Source organism: Parambassis ranga, chromosome 1 (genome assembly GCF_900634625.1).
Source record: "Parambassis ranga chromosome 1, fParRan2.1, whole genome shotgun sequence".
Taxonomy (NCBI): domain Eukaryota; kingdom Metazoa; phylum Chordata; class Actinopteri; family Ambassidae; genus Parambassis; species Parambassis ranga.
In genome coordinates, this window is record NC_041022.1 from 17,604,119 (window position 1) to 17,626,807 (window position 22,689).

The 22,689-nt window shown below is 44.8% G+C and overlaps 1 protein-coding gene across 2 annotated transcripts in view; it reads left to right on the forward strand.

Moving 5' to 3' along the window:
* The window catches only part of lef1 (lymphoid enhancer-binding factor 1), a 38,254-nt gene that overhangs the window by 13,171 nt on the left and 2,394 nt on the right, over positions 1-22,689 (forward strand). The window contains exons 4-10 of one of the 2 annotated variants that reach the window (XM_028415473.1): positions 7,063-7,189; positions 10,226-10,307; positions 11,883-12,002; positions 12,726-12,888; positions 13,676-13,783; positions 15,465-15,513; positions 16,036-16,077. In XM_028415473.1, the coding sequence (XP_028271274.1) occupies positions 7,063-7,189; positions 10,226-10,307; positions 11,883-12,002; positions 12,726-12,888; positions 13,676-13,783; positions 15,465-15,513; positions 16,036-16,070 (684 nt within the window). In that variant the 3' untranslated portion in view covers positions 16,071-16,077. The remainder of the gene's footprint in view (positions 1-7,062; positions 7,190-10,225; positions 10,308-11,882; positions 12,003-12,725; positions 12,889-13,675; positions 13,784-15,464; positions 15,514-16,035; positions 16,078-22,689) is intronic. The other variant, XM_028415483.1, reaches the window with a different exon arrangement.

Genomic DNA, 22,689 nt, shown 5'->3' on the forward strand with positions numbered 1-22,689 from the left:
GCGGAATCGCACCCAAACAGTGGGCTGCCAGTATTGTTGTACGGTCCATGATGTGAATGAGACGAAAGGTTTGCAATGTGATCCGTGGTCGTGAATGCTCCTTAGCACGCTGCCTCATATAACCTGTACCAAAGAGAGTCATATAGAATTAGAGCAGCTTTGTGTTGGTGTGTAAAAAAAAAAAAAAAAACAGATTCTGGATGGAAAGCAGGAGACGTGTGTGTGTCTTTAAGAGCAAGGCTGCATTAAGGTGAACAGAGCGTCGATCATGTGACTAATGGGGTCAAAAGTTCAGATCAAGGCCAGGGCACAGGTGTTGTGACACTTGAGGCAAAATGACCTCATGTGTCCTGCTGATGTTAAAAGGTTACATAATGTTAACATAAATCAGACATTACATAATCTCACTGAACCCAAGAAAGCAGATCTGTTTACAAAATTCCTTTTCTATAAATTGTTTTTTTTGTTCCATTAATGGTAAATTCTCTTTAATCCATCAATATTTTGATTCTTTCTATTCTTATATATCATGTGGGTGGGTTTGCATCCGAGTGAAATACTGAAGGAAAACTAGGTCAATACTCTTCAGCTCAGGCAGAAGCAGCTCTCATTCAAATCACCTCCCCATCCACATTTTCCTGGTGTGTGCCATTGAAAACCTTCCCTGCAAAAAAAAAAAAAACAAAACACAGCAGTGTCTCTGCAGTCTGCTGTCCTCCGTCCCTCGCTGGCTAGCTTGCAGTGCTAATATTTACCCCTTCCTTTCCGTAGACGTAATGTGAAATTTTGCAATGGACCTAGCAGGGCTTACTGAGAGGAGTACTGTCTCTAGCGCTCGTCTCCACAAGTAGAGACACACAAAGACCTCCACCAGACTCCATTTTCCCCTCAACGCTGAGCTCCCAAATCCAAACTGACAGCCATTCATGCCCAGAATACCTGGGCAAAAGCTGAGGGGGGGAAACACTATCTAGGTGTAGCAGGCAAATCCGCTCTTGTTCGACGGATCTATGAGGCTCCTGCATAAGGCAACTCATCAGCACTTTTCCCTCCTTTCTGCACTGTTTTCCTCCCTCATTCTCTGCGTCTGCACCATTGTACGGAGGCTAAGGTTTCAGCATGCTAGCCACATAAAGTTAGCTTGTGCTGCGATTTTTATTTGTGTGCATCTCTCAGGGCCTTTGAGTGTTGCTGTTGAATGTGGATGTTGGCACCACTGTGCTGCCTGGCATGAATGTAGCTACTCAGCAGACCAGAGCTGGTTTCTAATGATAAATCATGCAGTGTGTGTTAATGCAGCAGCAGGGTTACTATAAATAGTTGCCAGAGCAGGATGCCGATTGATTCAAGAAGAAAGAGTGTTCTCCCAAACATTTTCTGTCCGTGGTCAGCTGAGGATAACCTTCTTCCTGGTTTGATGCAGCTGATCAGAGGTAAATGGTGCAACAACTTGCTACTATTTATATATGCCACAATTCTGCTGTTGCACTGAGACTTCAGTCTGTCTCCAATGACGTCACAGAGAGCAGCCACGTTCTTCGTGGGGGCACAGGTGCCTAGTGGGTGCTCAAGTGTGTGCGCGGCCTGCCTTTTGTGTATGTGTTTGCATGTGCGCTTGCAGGCCTGCTGACAGTGGCACTTCAGCAGAATGTTTGCCCTTTCCTCAGTCCTTTGATGTGACCAGGTCCTGCTGTGATAATGAGCCCTGTGCCCCGCCGCAAGGTGAACATCCTGCAGTTCGCCCAGGGCTCTGCCAGAGCCGAGGCCCAACCCCCACCACACCTTTACCACACACACACACACACTCATGCACACTGAACAGCGCAGAGCTTCACTTGGAGCTGATCTCCATTTGGAGATGAACAACTTGCACACTGTGCTTTGATAGTGTGAACTCCATGATGGTATTTGATGTGTGTTTGAGATTGTCTAGTGATGTTAATTATAGATATATTTACTTTAAAGCCCAAACCTGTCATAGCTCAGGCCTGGATGTGGTAGCAGATATGGACAACTGCAGATGAGGCATTTCACACATTTAAACTGAAAAACTGAAAAAAATGGGATTTCACATTTAACCATTTAAACTAAAGAAATACCTCCAAAATGTAATAATCGAATTAATTTATTAATAAACAGCCCAACACAGTGGCTTCCGTTTGAACTCTTGTGTACGCCTGCCACAGCCTGCTGGCTACTTGCAGAAGAAAAATAGCAGCTGTGTCATTTTCAATGTTCTGTTCCTTTCCCCTCAGTGTTTTTTTTAATAGTGCTGCAACATATAGAAATTAAGAGTTGAACACTTTTAAAAAGCGGATAAAGTCTTTTCATCTGGTGCAGGCACATTTCACACAAATTATCTCCTTTGCACGTTCAGAATGTCACTGTGAGAGCTAGTACCAACGGTTTGCTCCAAGCGCACACGTTTCATGCCAACTGAAGGATGATGGGTAATCCATCTCGTCCTGTTGCTTGGTGAGGAAGAAGACACTTGGCTGTTAATAGCTCCTTTGTGCTCACATGCAGCATGTATGCGTTAAATTCATTAAAAAAGCGTGGTTATTGCTATCTCTGATCCACGCTCCGTGAACATATTTTCTGTGTGTGTGTATTTGAGTGCTTCTTGTGTTCCATGCTTACTTAGTGGTGAGTGTCAGTCGTGTGTTTGACGTCTGGCTTGTCTATGTGGGCACGACACTGGTATTTAGAGGACAGCGTGACAAGTTCCTTGCATGATAGATCTGTGCTGCAACTTTGCCTCAAAACCCATAAAGCTGAATATGGCACATGCATTTTTACTACATGAGTAGTTTACTAAAATCTACTCAGCCTCAAGTTTGTGTGTTTCTTTATAGATTTAGTGTTTCTCTTATTTTTTACCAGCAAGCTGCAGCCTTTGGTGCTGCTGCTTCTCTTCAACTACTGGACTTTCAGTATCACGAGGAGGTTTTTGGTTGAAATGAAAGGAGCAGAGAGGAGGAGAGATTGATGGTGGTGGTGGTGGTGGTGGTGAGGGGGAGATGTCACAGATGTATATTTCTCTCCAGGGCAGGCTTTTCCTGTTATTTGTAGCCTCCTCCGCTGCTGTCCCTGTGGTTGGCTTTGCTTGTACGTCTCATTACCCTGGGCGCGTGGCACTCCTTCGCTTGCTGGCGGCCCAGCTTTCTTCTCCATTAATTGGGTTTCGTTACATTAAGCCCCCTGGCAAAAGGGCCATCCTGCCAATAAAACATTCCATTTTTAGCACTCCACTTGAAGCTAGTGGGGTTCAACCTGCTCTGCGAATGGTAATTGGTTATTTATTTAAGCATCCTCAGGTTGGTCTCCACTGGTTTTAGTAAAAGGGGTGGGGGAGGTACAGTGCCTTTTTTTTCCCGGTTCTCTAAAGCTCCTACAGGACCGTGTTTGCTCACTTTTATTGGGAAAAGGCTGGACAACTTGCACACAAACACACCTGAGAGTGAACACCTGGTCTGAGGGTGACTGTAAGATTTCAGCACCGGACACACCCTTGTTACATACTCCAACTTATGGCATTTACACAGGCTTTGTCTCTGTAATCTTGTCTTCTTCAATGAGCGCAGCAGAGACAGTAACCAAAGACTGGATTTAAACAATCAATGGAGGGTGTGTGTTTTATGCCAGTGATTTGTTGTTACTTTAATGGATTTGCTGAAGTGGGATTCATGTCTTTTTTTTATTGAAAATTCATTGCAAACATTTGTTTGATATCTTTTATAACCATGAAACAATTCCTTTTCTTTTAGCATCCTTTTCTGTGCATCTTTTCCCTCCACACAGCTGGCGGTCCTGTGAGTAGGTGAGGTTGGGTTTTGGTGAGAGAATTCTGAGTGAATAGATTTAAAAGCATGGGAATCCATCGCCACCACTTGAGCCTCCGTCTCCCCAGCTGTTTGTGAAACACCTCACATGGTTTCTACACACTTGATTGTAGCTGCAGGCAGGAAGAGTCCTCATTGCATATAAATTACAGAAGTGGGAAGTGATTATTATAAAATTCCCGCTTTCCTCTTTTTTTTCCATTCCACTCTGCAGAAGTGGTATAATTGAGTGGAGTACAAAAGCTGTGCTGTGAGGGGGGGAGAGAGATGCTAAAAAGGCAATATTGCAGGGATGGTTACTCCATATAACACATAGACACACATATAAACACGTGTATTCATGCTAAGCAACCATGGCGGGATGTTGGTGGAATGTCACAAAATACAAGCTCTTCATAACCGGCGCGTCGTCAGAAAAATCAGACACGACAAAATAAAAAAAACAAAAATTAACCACCCCATTTCTCTCCCCCTTATTTTTTAGACAGCGTGCCAAGTCACTGGCTCCCCGTGCTGAAACACACTGGAGTGTCTCCTCCATGGAGGGCTCCCTGCCAGCTCCAGTTCCGCACAATGAATTTCTCTTAAAACCACATCTGAGGGGTTCTTTAAAAGGGCCGGCCAAGCCTGTATATGAAATTCCAAATGGAACATTTTCTTTTCAATCCTCGCCGCCTCTCTTCTTTTGCTTTCCCTGAAAAATATGAATAGGACGATCCTAAGCCTATTATTTCTCCTATACAATAAAAGGAGACCGTAAATATGGCTGCCCTCCACTGCAACAGTGCTGCTGCTGCTCCTGCAGCTGAAGGACAGATTTCGATAGCAATAAAAAAAATTGTTGCAACAAGGTGTGACCTCTGTGGTTACCTCATCCAGGACAGTGGTAAAAGTGTTCGGACCTGTGTGTATAAAGAGCTGCAAAGTACGTGTGGCGACCCAGTATGTCTACACCTGCTGGGTCCATGACGTCTGTTAGGATATTATCACCGTAACGTCAAATAGATGCAGTCTAAATGTGTCACACCCTGATGCAGTTTTCCAATCATATTCATCTAAAAAGATGTGACACTGTAAAAATCCTGAATGACAATTTATTGCACTTCATTTCTTCAGAAAGTAAACTGTGGTTGTGTAAATGTGCACTCAAACAGCCATAAACTCCCTATTGGTCACAGAGGCCTGCAGGTTTTTCCCTGGTGGATTTTTCCACAATGGAGGCAGTTTATTAAGAAGTTTAGAAAAATAGGATTTGACAGCTGTAACTTGGAGGGGGGGGCACAAAAATGGTTTCTCTTCTATGGCAGGAACGTCTAGCTTCCATCACTGCTGAGGAATCGCCTCTTTTTCCTCTGTTACTGGTTTATGTGTGTGAACTTTTGTTTCCGCTAGCGTTTTCTCTTTGCTACAAGTTGGGTAGGACTTCCAGCTAAAATGATAATCTTCTAGGTTCTTATCTCATTCCCACAGGATAACAAATGGGAGTGGAAAGGCGTAAAATAATATGGGTGAGAATGCTATCATTTAGCCCCTGGCCAAGGCATGTCCCAGCCACATCAGTCCTGGTTAGTCCCTCTTTTTAGGTTTAGCAACCTTCCTAATAAGCCCTCCCCTCTGTAGGATGAGGTTGAGGACACTCCCACGCTCGCAGATTAGCCATCACCTTTGACTCTTGTTGACTCACCTGGGCTGTAGTGTGATAACCCGCCACAGCCTGGATTAATGGCTTTTTTTAAAGCAGGATGTGTCTTGAAACAGGCTGACTTCAGAGTGTACGGCGCTGCATGAGACTCATATCAAAACTGGAACTAGGAACTAAATGGGCCCTAGGTGATGAGATTCTCAGCCCGATTAGCAGTCTGATGTGATGAAGGCTTCATGTGGTTGGACACACACACACACAGACTCGCAGCACACATATTGCCCGTTGTGTTCCTGGTGAGGACATTCCCAGAAGGTGGGAAGAGGCAAAGGAGGGTGGAAGGTGGGGGGGTTTAAGTTGAAGCTGGTACCAGTCTGTGAGAGGTTCAGGAAACTCAGACATTCCAGCCACCCCTGTGTCTATTATGCATGTGTGTGTGTTCATGTGTGGTGGGAGTGGGCGAGGAGGGGCACCAGTCACCACTTAGCACTGCAGGAATGTCACCTTGGCACCCTCACTGTCCGGAGCACTCGGACCTAATAAAGAATATTATATCATCTCTTCAACATTTGACACCTTTATCTACTAAATCTTCACTGGTGTTAGTCAGGTGACAGAATCTGTTTCAAAGCTTAGGCCACGTCTCACCCAACAGAGCACTGACGTCTCCTCGATTAGCCATATATCCTGTGGAGGTGATATTTTGACTTCCAGCTCAGCTCTGGGCTCAGATTGTGAATAGTAGATTTAGCATGGCTAAGCATTACCATGTGTTCGGTGCAGCTGAAGCATGTAAGCACTGTTGGCTGGGGGTTGGGGGGGCTGGCGTTTTTTCGGGCCTGGTTCCGTCTATTTTAGTAGTCAGGAGGTCTCTGTGAGTCAGCCGGGGATGAGGGGTCTGTGGCCAGGCCGCTGTTGACGTGATTACCCCTGCATTAAGTACCGCTGCAGACATCTGTCTCACTCGCGCTCTCTCACCATAGTCACCCCCTCCCCTTCCCCCCTCCATCCCTCATCTCTCCTTCCCCCGGCTCTTGCTCTGTAATGAACTCCCCTTATTCACCAGCTAATGACTGCCTTTGATCTCCCGCCTAAGACCTCTGCTCTAACTCTACCCTGCAAGTCTCTCTTTTCTCTCCCCTCTCTTCGCTCTATGGCTTGCTCGCTCCTATTTGCCCCACCTCTGTTTGCATCTTTCTCCCTTTTTCTGTCTCAGACATGCTCCCACACCTCCTTGACTTGTTTTTCCCCCTCTCCTGCAGGGAATAGGGTTTTTCAATCCTGCTGACCTAGGCTAAACAAAGTTCTGAGCAGCTGGATTCAGGCTACTGAAAATGTAGAAATTGAAGAAATGTTTTTAGTAACTTCTTGACCATGCCGTTAAACTTTACCTACTTGTATAAGAAAGCTCTTTGCTGCAGCACAGACCACCCACACTGTCTGTGCTGTACCAGTCCCTGCATCATGTGACTGGGAACGGGATCAAAATTCTCATGAAATAATGCAGTTGAAGCTCACGTTTCATGGTATTCTTCTTTCAAACTGGTTCTAATTTGACTTTTGTTTCTCCCTTCACAGTCCAACAAAGTTCCCGTGGTGCAGCCGTCCCATGCAGTCCACCCACTCACCCCACTGATTACGTACAGTGATGAGCACTTTGCTCCAGGGTCCCACTCTGGCCATCACCCTCAGGATGCCAACAAAGGTAAAGGCCTAACAAAGGCACCAAGTTAGCTTGTGTCACATTGATCTAGTAGATGGTTTAATCACTTGACAGAGATTACCTGTCTGATGCTGGTGCTCACTTTTGTTTTAGTCAGTTCTACTCACTGAAATTAGATCAATGACATCGATTGCCAATAGCAGTGTTTTATGCATGGTCTTTACAGTGGATACACTGGTGCGTCCTACACTATTTATTAAAAGAAGATGGAAAAAAGATAGCTTTCTTATGAACTTTGTCAGTGAGACAACAGTAGTAACCACGGACATCACAAAATTGCAAAACAGGAGATAGTCGACAATCTCATTTAACACGAATGACTCATCATCATCATCTGCAGCTTCAAAACTACACCAGTCAGCCCAGTGACAATATGCATTATCCTGAAATCAGTACATTTTGGAAGCATAATTTGGTCTTTATTATAAACCTGGCCCAACGTGCCGCTCACTGTTTAATCAAAGCATGTTTTTAAAAAGGGACGGCGATGTGTCCTTAGTGTCCTTAGTGTCCCCTGTGCATATGAGTCCTGTGACAGTAGCTGCTGGATTTGAATGACTGTGTTTATTGCTTTGAAAATTATTTTAAGGGATTTAGTGGAGGATACAGTAGCAGTTTTGCTAAATTTGAATTCAAATTTTTCATTTGTTTTTAAATTGACTTAAAGTTCGCACTGCGTTTCTAAAGCACTTTTCAGTATTTCACACTATTCAAGGTCAGAAATCAAGTGGGATTTTATTATAAAATATATAAATAAAATAATGCAGAATAGGGAACTTTTATCATTTCTTTTTTTACCTTCATATCTAACAACACCGTTAGGAATCTGCAGAGACACAAAATATGTCACAGCACAGCCATTCCTCCTTATCATCTGTGAGTATGAACTCATTTGAAGCAGCCTGTGGGATGAGCTCTGCTGCCCTCTCCCTCTGCTCTCTTTGCCTCTCAGCAGCAGCATCAAGCTGCAGCTCTGACAGCTGCAGAGGAGCCTCCTCAGACATTTGGACAAGCTCCTCAGCCCCACACTGCTGGAGACTTTGGCAGCTTTTCAATTAATGCAAGAAAAAATAATAGACATGGACCTGCTATAGTTTTGTCCCTTTTTCCTTGTTCTTTCTTCTCCTGCGGCTGCTAGTTGAAAAGGAGAGGAGAGATCAGACAGGATGTAGACGGTGGTGATGATGATGATGATGTGACTTCTGAGGGACCTGCTATAAATAACAATGTAGAATAGAGTAGTGAGATGAAGGGAGCGGGACATATTAAGAAACTGTGCTCCACATATGTCAGAAGAATCATGCGTCTGATATATTTTTGTAGTGGAGGCAGGTAACAGACTCAAACAACAAACACAGGTTTGAGAAGCGTGCTGGCATGTAGTGCAGTTTATGAAGCACTGCACTCCGTTTTACTCTTCATGTTGGTCTCTGACAATGAAGAGCAAAAAGGACCCCTGGAGGTCTTTTTCTTACTATTTGATCTTTTGCACTTGCAGCCTAACAGAAATCCATGTCCAAGCAATCCAGTTGCAGAATTAGCTGCAAATGATTTCCCTAGGCATCTTCATGTGAGTGTATATCAGTAGAGCTAAGCTGAAGATGCTTAAAAAGAAATCTCTCTTATTCTCTTTTTTGCTGTCCCTCTCACTCTTCCCCTCTCTCTCGCTCTCTCTCTCTCTCTCACACACACATATCGACCAATTGCTGCTCTGCTTTCCTTAGTGGGCTCAGACTTTGATCTACTCGTTAATTATGAAAAACAATCATGGATTTTCTCATTATGAGCTCTAATATGCACAGGGCCGCACGGACGGTGGAGGAAAGGGGGTGGTGGGTAGGGTGCGGGTGTGGGGGGTGGCGCAGGGAGTTAGAAGATTTTACACTTTAAGCTATATTTGGTGTTTTGTTTAAAAAAATAGGCATATGTTTACTGTTTTAAGAGGAAATGCAAGTTTTTTGTTGGATATCACTGGGAATGTGTGAAGTGGGGGGAGTGAGTAATTAGGCACCTTAGTGGTGTGAGTGACAAGGTTAACGCGCTGGGGCTCTCTCTTCCTCCCCTGCTGCTTCAGCCCCTGCCTCCTTCCCTTCTGCCTTCAGGAGGGCCCTAAGGAGTGTTAGGTGGTGGATTAACGGGCGGGGAGCAGTGCTATCCGTGCTATGAATCCAACGTTGCAACATTGGCTTTGCAGATATAAGCCTCCGGCTCGGGCTAGCCTCTCCGAGGAGGGACGCCCCTTCAGACCACAGCCTGGAGAGAGAAGGAGGAAAAGAAAAGACAGAGACAGAGAGAAAGGGCAGGCTCCAGTAGGGATTAAAAGAGGGTGCTAATCTGGAGGCATTTGCCCTCCTTTCTTTGTGTGTGTGTGTTATGTGTGTGTGTTATGTTATCTCGATCACACATGTAGGGACATTCCACTTTCCTGTATGTAAAAGTGCATTTCCTGATATCTTTACTCTTTCAAGTCCTGTTATGAGAAAAAAATGGGTGTTAGACACGAAATCAAGATTTGTCATCCTTTAGTCCTCTCACAAAAAGAGACCCTTCGACCTTGAAGACCAGTAGGAGCAGGCAAGCTGGAGATGGAGGAGCTTAGTTCTGAAGATCCACAGACAGTTAGTCTGAGTCAATCCTGTGTCTACAGGGAGCACCATAAAGAGGAAGACTAATTTATCCAGCTTAAAGCCGCAGAAACACACTGGGTGGATGGCTAAGCGGACAGAATATTATCCTTCTCTACTGGTTGATAATGTGAGGTCAAGAGCCATGTTCATGTCCTGACATATCTGCTGTCCTTGTCCACAGCTTACAGACATCAGTTAAAGCTAGAAGGAAAACCTTGAGGTGACATCAAGGTCTAGAATCCACAAAGTTCTGCATCGATCCAAATATTTACACACATTCTAGGACCTCAATCAATATTTCTACTCTTTTAAAAAATATATTTTTGAACATGCATAGTATGAATATTGGTCGGTGTTGACATTCTAACAGTTGTATCTGCCTGTCGTTTAGGAATGCCAAGGCATCACCCCGGACCAGACATGCCCAACTTCTACTCCATGTCTCCTGGGCAGATCACGCCATCGCTGGGATGGTGAGTCACATTCAGAAAAAAACATAAAAACATGCACTGTTTCATGAGACCTGCAAACAAGGGCCTGTTAATGTCCTGTGTCTGTCACATGGACATTGTTACAGCATTGTGTAACTGAGGGGAGGACTGGAGGCCTGCAGCCTCCACGGGGGAGGTCTCCTTTTGGCTGTGTCTGCTGCCGCGGCTTCAGCCACGCCACTCCTCTGTGTGCCCAGCACATGTCAAACACATCACCACAAACGTGCCCCTGCATACCCATATGGCTGCTTAACCCCCATCAAAGCTTTCTGGAAGCACTTCTCTCTGAGACTCACTTCATTCAGCACTTTTTTAGTAGCTTTTCTTTTTGCTTCTTTCACTGCATCATTGTTGCTTCCATTCCCTGCATGTTTTATCCCCTTCGTATCGTTTCTTTTTCCTTAGTAGCTCTTTGGCTTCCTTGGCTTCAGGGAAACACTGAGTGAAGCCAGATGTAAGGTGCAGGATCAGGTGGTGGGCGAAGACCAGACTCCTCTTCCTTCTTTTGTACTCTTCACACCTTCTTAATTCTTAATGCCTACAGTATATGAGCTTAGGTCTTCATTCAGGCACCCTTTCCCGGACAAGGGCCTGTTTTTTCATGACTTTTCCTATTTTTTTTACAAACATGGTGATTTTGGATCTGTGATGATGGTCCATTGTGTTTGCACCAGTGACGATGCCGTTTATTGCATTTTACATTCTTTACATAACTAATATTTTAACATAACCAAATGAAACATAATGATGACAAATAAAAAAGAAACTAACCCATGATACGGGTCGATATGGACCTACAGATGATCTGATGACAAACTCTACTATTTATTAAGAGAATTGAAGATGTGACCAGGGATGAAAAGCCTGTGTAAAGATCTCTTTATGTTTAGCTGGAAAACTTCCACAGCATGTGTGCCAATTTGTAGGATCACGCAAGAAAGAAACAAAGACTTTACAAGTCCAAAGCATAAACATGAGTTATTTGTAAAAAAAAATAAAAATCACAGTCATCTCCCAACCAATTGCATTCTCATAAGACCTTGTTCAGACTGCAGATCTGTTTTAGGCATATCCACATTGTATCCAGATTGACTATAAAACTCTGGCCATTAAAAAAAATCCACATTTTCAGGTTGTTTGAAACGTGTGGGTAGAAGTGAATAGACCTACAGGTCTCGTCCTTCTGCATCACAACATTGTATGACCAGTGAAACTTTCTAGTTACTGACGCCTCTCTCATATCACAGCATATGGGCTTGGTGGTCCCGACACACAAGTCGAATCTGAACAGTCTGATTCGGGAACTAATCTAATTTGCCTGCAGTTCACCAAAGATGATTTGGGAATGGCTCATATTAAGATGTGGTCATTTTCATGTGGCCCTCTCTACAGTGTCCGGATTCATATAGTTATATTATTTTTATTGACAGTGGTCAGCACATCAAATTGCCCATGAAGGAAACTGAAGATTTTTGCGTGAGGACCTCTCTCCATTGCTACCAAACCTCCTCCTCCTCATTTACTAATCAGTGAGTTTTCCGTCTGCTGTGATTTCAGGTTCTCACACCACATGGCGCCCGGCCCCCCAGGTCCCCACGCCACAGGGATCCCCCACCCAGCCATCGTCAACCCACAGATCAAACACGAGCCTCCGCATGAAACTGACATCATGCACATGTGAGTCCTCCAAGCTCCCTCGTGCAGTTTTTGTAGCTTCTTCCATCACCCCTCTATCAACAGTTTTACCGAGATGACACACTTCCAGGTATTTGTGGACTCTACATTAGTCCACCGCTGAACAAACCGTCTGTCTGAGGTTTGTTCTCAGTGTCTTGATGTGAGCAGATAAGTGGTGAGCTCCACTGATAACTGGTCTGTGCTTCACTCAGCCTCAGGGATCATATCATCATAACACTCTTAGCCAGCAACCGATACAGGTCCTAGATTAGTGCTCGGATAGACGGACTGTATGTAGTGGGAAGTGCTGCGAGCGCCCTGAAGTGGTTATCACTGATATTTCCATTATTCATGGCCATCCTCATACCAAGACTGTGCTACTATCACAAAGGTTGTTAGAAAGTAAGTCAGGAGTGGGAGCATTTGGTTTTAAGCTATTGCCAATGTGCTGTGGACAAGAAGGTTTGGTTGCCATTACTGGTGAAGTAATCTCTCCGCATGAAGGGCTGCGACTGATTAAAGAGGCAGGAGTCCATGGCGTGGCAGGCCCTCTCACGCTGCTGCACCGTTGGCCAACGGCAGACAGACCCTTACTGCTTTTGTCGCCATTCGCGCCACCACAATTCCCCTCTCTCCTTTATTCTCTCTCATTTTCTTATAATTTCGTGCCTTCCTCTTTTACCTCCATACATGATGTTGTTATGTTTTTTTCTCTTCCAACAGGAAATCCCAGCACGAACAGAGAAAGGAGCAGGAGCCCAAAAAACCGCACATCAAGAAGCCGCTAAACGCCTTCATGCTCTACATGAAAGAAATGCGTGCGAATGTGGTCGCAGAGTGCACGCTGAAGGAGAGCGCTGCCATCAATCAGATCTTGGGACGGAGGGTAGGTCACAGAGCCGGTGTGCACTAATACACGGTTCTTTTTTTTATTCTGGCTGTAGTTTATCTTTGTTGATTCACAGACAGATCACAGTTCATGGCTCTGAAGAAGCTGCATAGACTGACTCCCCAGACCCAATTAGCTGGAAAAAGTACAAAGATCCCTCTCTTTATTAACATGGAGGCTTTTATGAACTAGTTGTGATTATTGTCATGATTTGCCCAAGCCAATTACTTCCCTCTCAGCAGCACAGATGCAGACTGCCTATCTAACTGACGTTTAATCAAACTGGCTTTAATAAAATATGCCTGGATAATGGCATGGTTGGAAATGACAAAATTTGTTCCTTTTGAGGATTGGGAAAAGAGTGGAACCACAGAGCCATGTTAAAAGCCTTAACGAATAGGCCCGGCGGTTGAGGCAGCCAGCCACAGCAAAGCCTAGTTTGTGGCCTGCATAGAGTAATTGCTTGCTGACATAGTTTGAATAAAAAGCACTGCTAAATTGGAAGCAGTGTTTTGATATGAAATCAAAGTTTTTTTTTCCTTCTCTTCTTTCCCTCTGTGACTCTTGTGTATGTTAATCTCTTCATCATGTTCCCCCCTTCTTTTTTGTGTCTTTTATCCCCATTTTTTTTCTCTACCCCAAACGTTTAGAAGTTGAAAAGGTTTTTTTTTTGTTTTTACCAAAACACCAGCACATTTCTCTATGCAGGGAACATGCAAGTGCATGCCAGTAATTGACTATGCTTTTTTTTCCCTCCTCTCCGATCTCCTTTGTACTGAAACAGTGGCATGCTTTATCTCGGGAAGAGCAAGCTAAGTATTATGAGTTAGCCCGCAAGGAACGGCAGCTCCACATGCAGCTCTACCCAGGCTGGTCCGCTCGAGACAATTATGTAAGTATCAACAGAACAGACTTGCAGAGGTGCGCGTGTGTGTGAATTTCTGTTGTTTGTTTATGTCTGTGATGCATGACTTGTACAGCGCACAAGAATGACATACACATTAGTTTTCTCCATGCTAATGGGCTCTGTTTTTGGCTCCTTTGTGTCAGCCTAATGTGTAATTCATAATACTGTAATTCACTCTTATAGTACCACCCACACTAAAATGGATTGTAGTATCATGGACACTATTATTGCCACTGTGAGTGAAAATTGCCTGGTAATGGTTATGCCAGTCTTTGATGTTCCATATCAGCATGGAGCTTCAGATGTAAAAAGCAGCTGAGGTGAGGTAGCTGGATTGTACAGTGCTGCATGCAGCAGTAGCAGCAGCGGCAGCAACCTCTCATCCCCCAGCTGCCCATGTTGTGTACGTGGGAGGTTCTGCTGGTTATAGGATGCAGCCTGTTTTTAGCATATAAATCAGTACGTATGTACATGTGCATAGTATGTGTATGTGACTGAATGCTGTCTCTGAGTATGCGATGTGTACGAAATTTGTGAAAGAGAGAGAGAGCACCAGCCTTTATTAAAAGTGTGGCTCCAGCACTCACATTCACTCCACCACCAAAGTGCTTTTGTGGTGTTTATCTGCCTCCCCTTGGACATCGACAGCATCCCTCCTCTTTCTGCCTCCACCTCTCCACCACAAAACTGCCTCACTGAGTTTTAAGATGCCCGACGTCAGCGTGTGACAGTTAGCCCAGATCCCATTTCATTTCCAGCTTTGTTAGTACAGGTATATTTGACGGGTAGTGGGTGGAAGGAAATGTAGAGGAATGGCTCTTTTACATGGTATACCAGAAAGATAAAGATACTGTTAATGCAAAACATTATTTACATGTATCTTTAAGAGCTAGGGTCTCATTCTGTGACCGCTCCCACAATAAAAATCTTCAGCTGTACACTGGCATGCCTGGAAACACCCAAAATAGGTAACACACTGGCATGGAGAGTGTGTAACATTCATAGTTTTGCTGTGTCCCCCCCCCCCCCTCTCTCATCCTTTCTCTCACCCACACTCACTCTCTCACTCACTTCAGTCTCTCTTCTTCCCTGTCTGCCGCAGCAGTAGAAGGCAGATTAGCTCATGAATAAGTGGATTAGCAGACTTTGCAGCAGGAAACCAAAGTGCTGCTCATATTTGACTAGAACGACTCTACACTGCTATCTATACCTATAGTCTCCCCCCTGGGGATTTAGCATAAGCTATAAATCCTTACACACTCCCACCACCTCACTGGAAAAAGAGTGGCGCTCTTCACCAGCCTAATTATAGTGAGCATTTTTAATTGCACTTAATGTTTGTTATTAGAGGGACTTCAAAGGTAGACATGGAGAGGTCACGGCGGCAGAACCAGCTGCCTTTTATTCAGTCAGGATGGTCACAACTCGAAAAAATGATAATTTTAAATCAGCTGAGAGCAGGTAGAGCACACTTCACATCAGACCAGGCCTCCCGCCACCCCTCTCAGCGTTGCAGTTTTGCGGTGGAGTCCAGAGGCCGGGGGATGCTGGTAGGATGCCCAGCAGGGGATGAGTGAACATGGCAGTCAGCAGCAGGATATCAGAGTGGTCTAGTGAGCGTGAGTGCTGGAGCCACACTTTATGCGTTCCTCTGTATATGTTTTAGGGGAAGAAGAAGAAGCGGAAGAGGGAGAAAATGCAGGAAACGGCCACAGGTAAGCAACAGTCCCTGAAGCTTTTTATTCTTTTGAGTGTTGCATTCTGAAGTTGAGAGTTACACCATCTTTGTCATAAAACATACATCATCAGCGGCATTTTGTGTTAAAGCTGTTACCTAATACCTAATCTTCCACTAAAGAGGGACATGTTGTACCAGGCTCTCACCTGCTATCACTACACTCCGGTCTCAGCAGACTTTCTTTGTATTTCCCCTCCATCCATTTGTCCCCAGCCCATCTCTCTCATCCCTGTCTTACACCTACTTTGGGATTAGTCTGTCCATTCTATACTTACAGATTCTCGGCTATGCACTATTTGTTTGCCTGCTGCACTACAGTATGTCTTTCTGCTGACCTTGTTTAGCCGTGCTTCTGATCCTCCTTTTAGCACTGCAACTGTAATCCACTGAGAATTAAGTCAAATGTCAGTATTTTCTTTTTGGTCTGTACACTGGACGGTTCTGATCTATGCCGTCCAGATACCTCAAAAAGTTTTAAAAAAGATGCAATTTTCTGCAGGTACAGGCCAGAGAATGAAAACGGCGTACATCTGAGAATATGGTAAGACAACCCCTCTATGCCCCCTCTATGTCTGGTCCACTTCAGTACATGTCAAGTTTTTTTCTTAAACTGCTAAACACTGACTTCAGAGTATGTGCTCACAGACTAATCCTAAAAAGGTCCACCCTAACCTCGCCATAGTCATTGTGTCAGCGGTGCTAAGGCTTGAAGAGGGATTGTGCTTTGTGTGTGGAGTTTGCTCTGTGGCCTTAGCACATTATGCATTGGATAATCTCTGTGTGTGTGTGTGTAAGCAAGCCTTCATGTGTGTTTTGTTCCAGTCAGTTCAGTATTTTTTTGTGTGCTGGGTGGATGGTCAGATGTTGTGTTTTGAAAAACATTGTTTAATAAATCAGACAGCTCATTCACTCTAAATATACTAAATAATACATCTGAAAACAGTTTGCTAGCCTCGAACATTTTTTTTAACTGCTGGTGGAGGCTAGGAAGTCCTCCCAGCTCCATATGGACTACATGTGTTGTCTCTCTGTGTCTTTGTGAAGCAGAGCAGCATCCAGCAGCTTGTTTGGCAGGAACTTAATGAGATGCTATACCTTAATAAGATTTCATGGTATCTGGGGTTTTTTGGGTGTCTATAATGCTTTCATAACAAAGGCACACCATAGTCGTGCTGTTTTTTTTTTTAACATGTGAAAGATGTGTAGCGATATATTGATTCAGATCAAATGTCAAACCCTCACTGAACCTGTCACTGTTCCTTTTTTTCATTGCTGAATGAAGGATTAACATTCCCAGTGTGTGGTAAAGGCAACTCTATTTTCCCTCTCAATCTTCCTTACTCTTTTTTTTGCTCTCCATCTTCCCTTCTCTCTCTCCCTCCCTGTGAGTCTGGTAGCATCCTGTTATTCCGCTCCCTCTTGGCAGCGGAAAAAGCTGGGCAGATGTGACAAATCTGGTCTTATGTCAAAATCGCCCCAACCAGACAAAGGTTTTCCACTTCGATCGATTTCTGACCCAGTGTCTCTCTCTGAACCTAAAATTGGGCTGTTTTCCCTTCTTTTTTTCCTGTCTTTCTTTTATTCTTTTTTTTCCTCACCACGGACGGTTTTCAAAGCGCAAGCGCTAAAAAGCACTTTATCTCTGATCCAATAATTAGCAGCGCCTAGCCGCAGCGGGATGGACACCCTCGCTGATTCTCAGTGACAGCCTTAAACTAATATGCATAATACCAAGGATACTGCCACAACTCCCCAAGCCCTCAATTTATGCAGATCCCAAAGAGCTGGATTGAGGTTAGCTTGCTGTAGACGCCAAAAACATCTTTAAATTAACTCATTTGTCTATGTCTTTTCATCCGCCCCAGCCTCCACCCCATCTGTCTCTCCTCCTGTATTCAAAATTCTTTAGTGAAAATCTGTTAATGGGTTAATTCTGACCACCACTATCAACACCGTTGGTGTGAAGGTGAACATTTGCTCTGTTTTAGATTTTATTTTTTTAGCACATGTACAGTCATAATAAAGACCATTCAACCTGATAAACTGAAATACTTGAGTGTAGGAAGATTAATGAGGGGAAAATGCATTTTCATATCAACATATTTTTATGGTTTCTGCCTGTTAGGCAAACCATAAGTTGCAGTCAGAGCAGCGTTTTTATGACTCGATGTTGGTTCTCTTTGTTATCTTTAGCATGTCAAACAGACGGCCCACCACACAGCTGGCTCTCACCACTCTAGAACAGCTCTCAGAGAAGTCATTACTCTGACATTGTGAAATTAAGAGTTTCCGTCTCTCCCTCGTCACTCCATACCCCGGCGTATCTTTTTTTTTTTTTTTTTTTTGGTTCTCTGACTGGAAGTGTGCACTTTTTAACTCCTCCTCTCTGCATCCCTCTTTTATTTAGTTTCTCTCTGTCTTGCTTCCTCTTGTGCTCTCAGCCTTTTGTCTGACTAAGCCTGCTGATTCACAGCCTTGGAGATGTTTATCTGACTGAGACACATACATGCCCTCGAGCCGCTCTCCCATTTCAGCCACTGCACACTTTTTTGCACGGGGGGGGGGGGGGGGGGGGGGCACTTTTAACAAAGGTGGCTTAATCTAACAAGGAGTTGCAAACACTTGCCATGAAACTGCAAGTGAGTCATGTTGCTCCACCTTTTTTTATGAAGGGGTTCTTTTGTTGACATGCAAAGCAGATTTTATGTAGTTTCAATCACATGATCAAGGTTGTCTAGTTTTTTTTTTAGAAGGGTTACTTAATGATTAGGAGTGTATGGTAAGTGAATCAAGGGTGACTTCTAACTACATGTCCTCATCCAGAAACATAAAAGAAAGTGTTGCTCATGCAGGAGCTTTGGTGGCCACTCTCTCTCCTCCTCCTCCTCTCTCCTTCTCCCCGTCTCCGCTGAGCCCTAGCTCTGCTCCCTCTGATGTGTGCAGCCAGAAGTCAGCTGTCAAAAGACTTTGATGAGCAAGGAAGAGGAGAGGGAGCGGGAGTGAGTGTGTTCAGGGAAGGGCCAAAAGAAAATCCCACATTCTCGAGAGTTCTGAGTTTACCCAGTCTCACTCAACTGCCACTCATCCTTCAGAGTCCTATGCTCATTTATTTCCCTCTTTGTCTGTCTTTATTTGTTGTCTCTTATCTTCTCTGTTTCTCTCTCAGACCCTCCTCATTCTCTACACATCTCTCTTTCTCTCTCACACATACACATCTGAGCAGCCATCCACACACTCCGGCTGCAATTAGGCAAGAGTCTGCCTCCGTTTTCCAGAGTCGTTTCAATTTGGCACTGAGCCTCCAGGCCACAGTGGCACAGCCCAGTGCCTCCACACCCTGCCTTATTAGTGACCTGGGATAATTGGGGAAGGAATCCAAATCGCTAAAAAGTGACTGTGGGTCTGGCTCTAAGCAGCACGTTAGATGAGAGGATGTTCTTCAAACTGTATTTTTTCACACATAAAAAAGTAATGGAAAGAGGTGTAGGAGAGAGATTTGGGCTTAAATCAGAGCTACGCCCGGGCTAGTGTTACTGTTGGTAGGAAATGAATTCGGAAATGTTCACCCTCTCTTCCTGACCTCCACAAAGCCTACTCTGTGGAGTCCTAATAAACGGACCTGTAATTGAGGTATGTATGTGTGGTTATAGCTCAGAGGTACATATCATTCACCCTGATGTAGCTGTCCCATCGTGGCCTGACAACCTTATTTGACAGAGCAAGAGAGGTGATACAACCCTCTTAAAGGTCTGTGTTTACATGGGAGAAAATGCTGCTTTAGTGCTGCTATTGTTTAGACTGGAGCTTGAAATTTGTTTTGATTGAGTCACGGGTCTATTGTGTTGTGGTTTAGCCAGCTGCAGTAACAGTATGAGGGTTCAGTCTCATTTTTTTGTCATGTCTTCCCCACTTCCTTTCTTTCTCGCAGCCGTTCTCTGTCTCTCTCTCTCTACCCTCTACCACCTCACCCCTGAGCCTCCTTGAGGCACTGCAGCCTTTCAGAAGAGGCGGAGATATGTGACCTTATAAAACGTTCCCCTCATGAGATGCTTATCTCTGAATTAAAGCCCCCTCCTCCAGGTAAGGCAGGAAGAGGACAGTGGTGCTGGAGGAAGTGGTGTTTATTTTTATTCCGCTCTAGTCTGTCTGGCCATTGTTAATAGAAGCAAAACTTCTTCTTCCACTCTTTTTATTCCCTCTTTTCACTCGCTCCTCCTTTTCCTGCTCCGCTCTTCTGTGCTGATGGTGAATATGAGTGGCGGAGGCGGCCTTTGAAGCGAGACCACAGCAGAGGGAACAGTCATTGTGCTGGCTCTTTGAATGTGCCGCCGCCCCCCCCCCCCCTCCTGACATCCCCCGCCTGCAGTGGCTCAGACTGAGCTGTGCGGGGGCACATGGCCAGACTTCAGCTGCCCGGGCCCCCAGCGATGCCGCCTCAGATGTGGGCAATGCCTCCCACTGCCTCCCCCTCCTCCCACACTCCTGTGCTCCCCTAGTCTCACCCACACATGCCTGAGGTTTGGGGTTGTGGTGTCCCCCCACCCCCCTCTCCCCATTCCCCTTTTGACCACAAGCAGACCCCACCCTTTCCAGTGCTCCAATATTTAACACAGTCAAAGTCTTTCCTCTTCTTTCTCTTTAACCTCTTAGTTTGAGCCTTTTAGTCTCTGATAGGCCCTGCAGGAAAAGATACAACGTCCCCTGAGTCTGCCTTTTGATTGGAGGTTAAAAATTTCAAAGCGTTTTTTTTTTTTCTTTTATGTTGAATGTCTCAGAGCAGAAGGAAGTGCTGACAGTGCAGGGCGTCTGTTCCAGGTGCTTTCATTTAATGGGATGTCCGTTTTTATTCTACCCCTTTGTCTTTAAGAGCCACACTGCCACCATTTTTATAGAGTCAAGGCTCCTTTTGAAAAGGTGTCACTAAAGCCAGCTGTGTAGTCATGGCACCAGACCCCAGTCAGAAGGTGTGGACACAGAGAGGCAAAGTCCCGTCCCTTCTTTTCCATTTTGGGAAAAAAAATGTGAGCACTGTTCAGTGGCGGAGGATGAATGCTTGTTTGATAAAGTTAAAGCTGGTTCATTTGTTAATAAAGGACCTTCGAAGTCAAGAAAGTGTCAGTTTGATGTTAGTGTTAAAGATTAGGCAATATGATTACATAACACATCCAAAAGTCAGGTAAGTGATGTAATCATAACCCTGGCCAACTCTCCATTCACACAGATGCTCCTAAACTGATCAGACTTGTTATGATTTTCCCTTCTTTTAAATTTTTTTGTATTATTCTACAATCATGACTGGACTTGATCAATGTTATATTTTGTTTTGTATTTGTTTTTCTTTATTAAAAGCAGTTAAGCAGGCCCTGACAAGAGGGTGGAAAACACACAACGTATAGTCCAACCTTATACCAACACTGTTTCAGTGAAACAAAGAATGATTATTTAGATTCTAGTAGTGATCAGTTTGTGTGGGTGTGTATGTGTTTCACTGTTACCTTAGCTTAGGGTATCAATTTGAGTGCAACCTAAAAGCATGTGAAAGCATGTGAGTTTTTGTGTCTTGTCCTGTCAGGCTTATTTTTAGTGCCAGACATGCTCCCAAGTCTGAATTAGGTCTAAACTTGAACTGAAAAAATAAGACCTGGGATCATGTAAGACATGAGGTGCACTGCTTCACTTGCATTATTGTAGTCTATCAATCTTTCCTCTCATGTCTCCTCCAAATCTCTCTGCCATGGTAAAGTCTGCACCTCTCTCCACTTGGCTTATTTTTAGAGTAATTTGTCGGCAGTGTTTTCCTTTTTAATGGCACCAAAAGAAACCCCAGAGCTGCACATGGGGAGCAAGAGAACTGAGGAGGTGGGTGGGTTGGTGGGATGGAGGTTAGGGGGCTATAAGGTGTGCGGGCCCCAGCTGCGGGCGCTTTGATTTGGCTTGGGAGGTGAAAGCGGCGATTGAGGCGAGAGGCTGTGCCAGTTATCTTAACCTCCCACACTTCAAAAAGCGGGGTGAGAGCTCCTCCATCTCCTTCCTCCCTCCCTCCATCACGTAGAGGCAAAGGAATTGGGGAAGAGAGAGAGAGGGAGAGAGAGAGAGGGAAAAGGGGGAGACTAAACCTTCACTCGCGTTCTGAACAGAGGAGCGTTTCATTTCCTGCAAAAAAGTCCAGCCAGCATTCCTCAGCACTAATGCAGAAGGAGGCAGAGGAGGAGGAGGTGAGGGGGAGAGGAGGGGTCAAGTTGCTCTTGAATCCCAGTGTTTGTGTCGGCTGGACCTTGTGAAGCACTGGCCCGCTGCCCCCTACAACCAACCTCCACGCAAGCACACACCCCTGCTGTTACCACCAATCCTTTTTTTTTTTTTTTTTTAAAAACTTGCGGCACATGCACGTACACACACACACACACACACACACGCTCGCACACTTCTTGCCTGCAGCCCCTCAGGACTCTTCCCCAGGCAGGAAGGCCAGTTCTTTTCATGTCTGTGGTGGGGGAAGGAAAAATGCTCCCCAGGAAACTGGGTGCAGGGCCGGGCGTGCGAGCCCGCTTTGAGATCCTGGGATGAAAAGAGGGAGGGCGGCGGAGGTAAATAAAAGCGACAGGGGCTCTCTCTTTTTCTCCAAGTGCTGTGTTCCTTTCAGTTTCTGCTCTGTGGAGCGCAGGGTCAGCTCTCCTCGGGAAAGGTGGCCTCTGTCCTGTTCCCTTTTATCCACATGTGGTAAAGCAGTCTGCTGGGTGGTGTGTGTGTGTGTGTGTGTTGAGACTTTTTGAGTGTTAAGATGCAGTCAGCAGCAGGGCTCAACTGACGTTTCTCCTACAAAAACACATTTGGTTTTGCCACAAGGGAGAAACAAGCTAATACCGTTTCTTTTCCTTTTTTCGTCTTCACGTAACATCCATCTTTTTAGTCGCAGGAGGCATCTATCCACCTCTGTCTCTGCCTCTCCACTTTGATCACTGATTCTATTTGATGCTGCTCGGGTCTAAAATAACTCTCCTTGGCTTGTCAATAACTGAAGCTAACTCTGTTATGATAGCTCAAACCTGGATCACAAGAGGGGAAAAAAAACACTTTTGCAGCTTGACAAACAATTTCCCTGTCAGAGAACAGGTCCAAATTTACAAACGTGGATTCAGGTAACATTGTCACA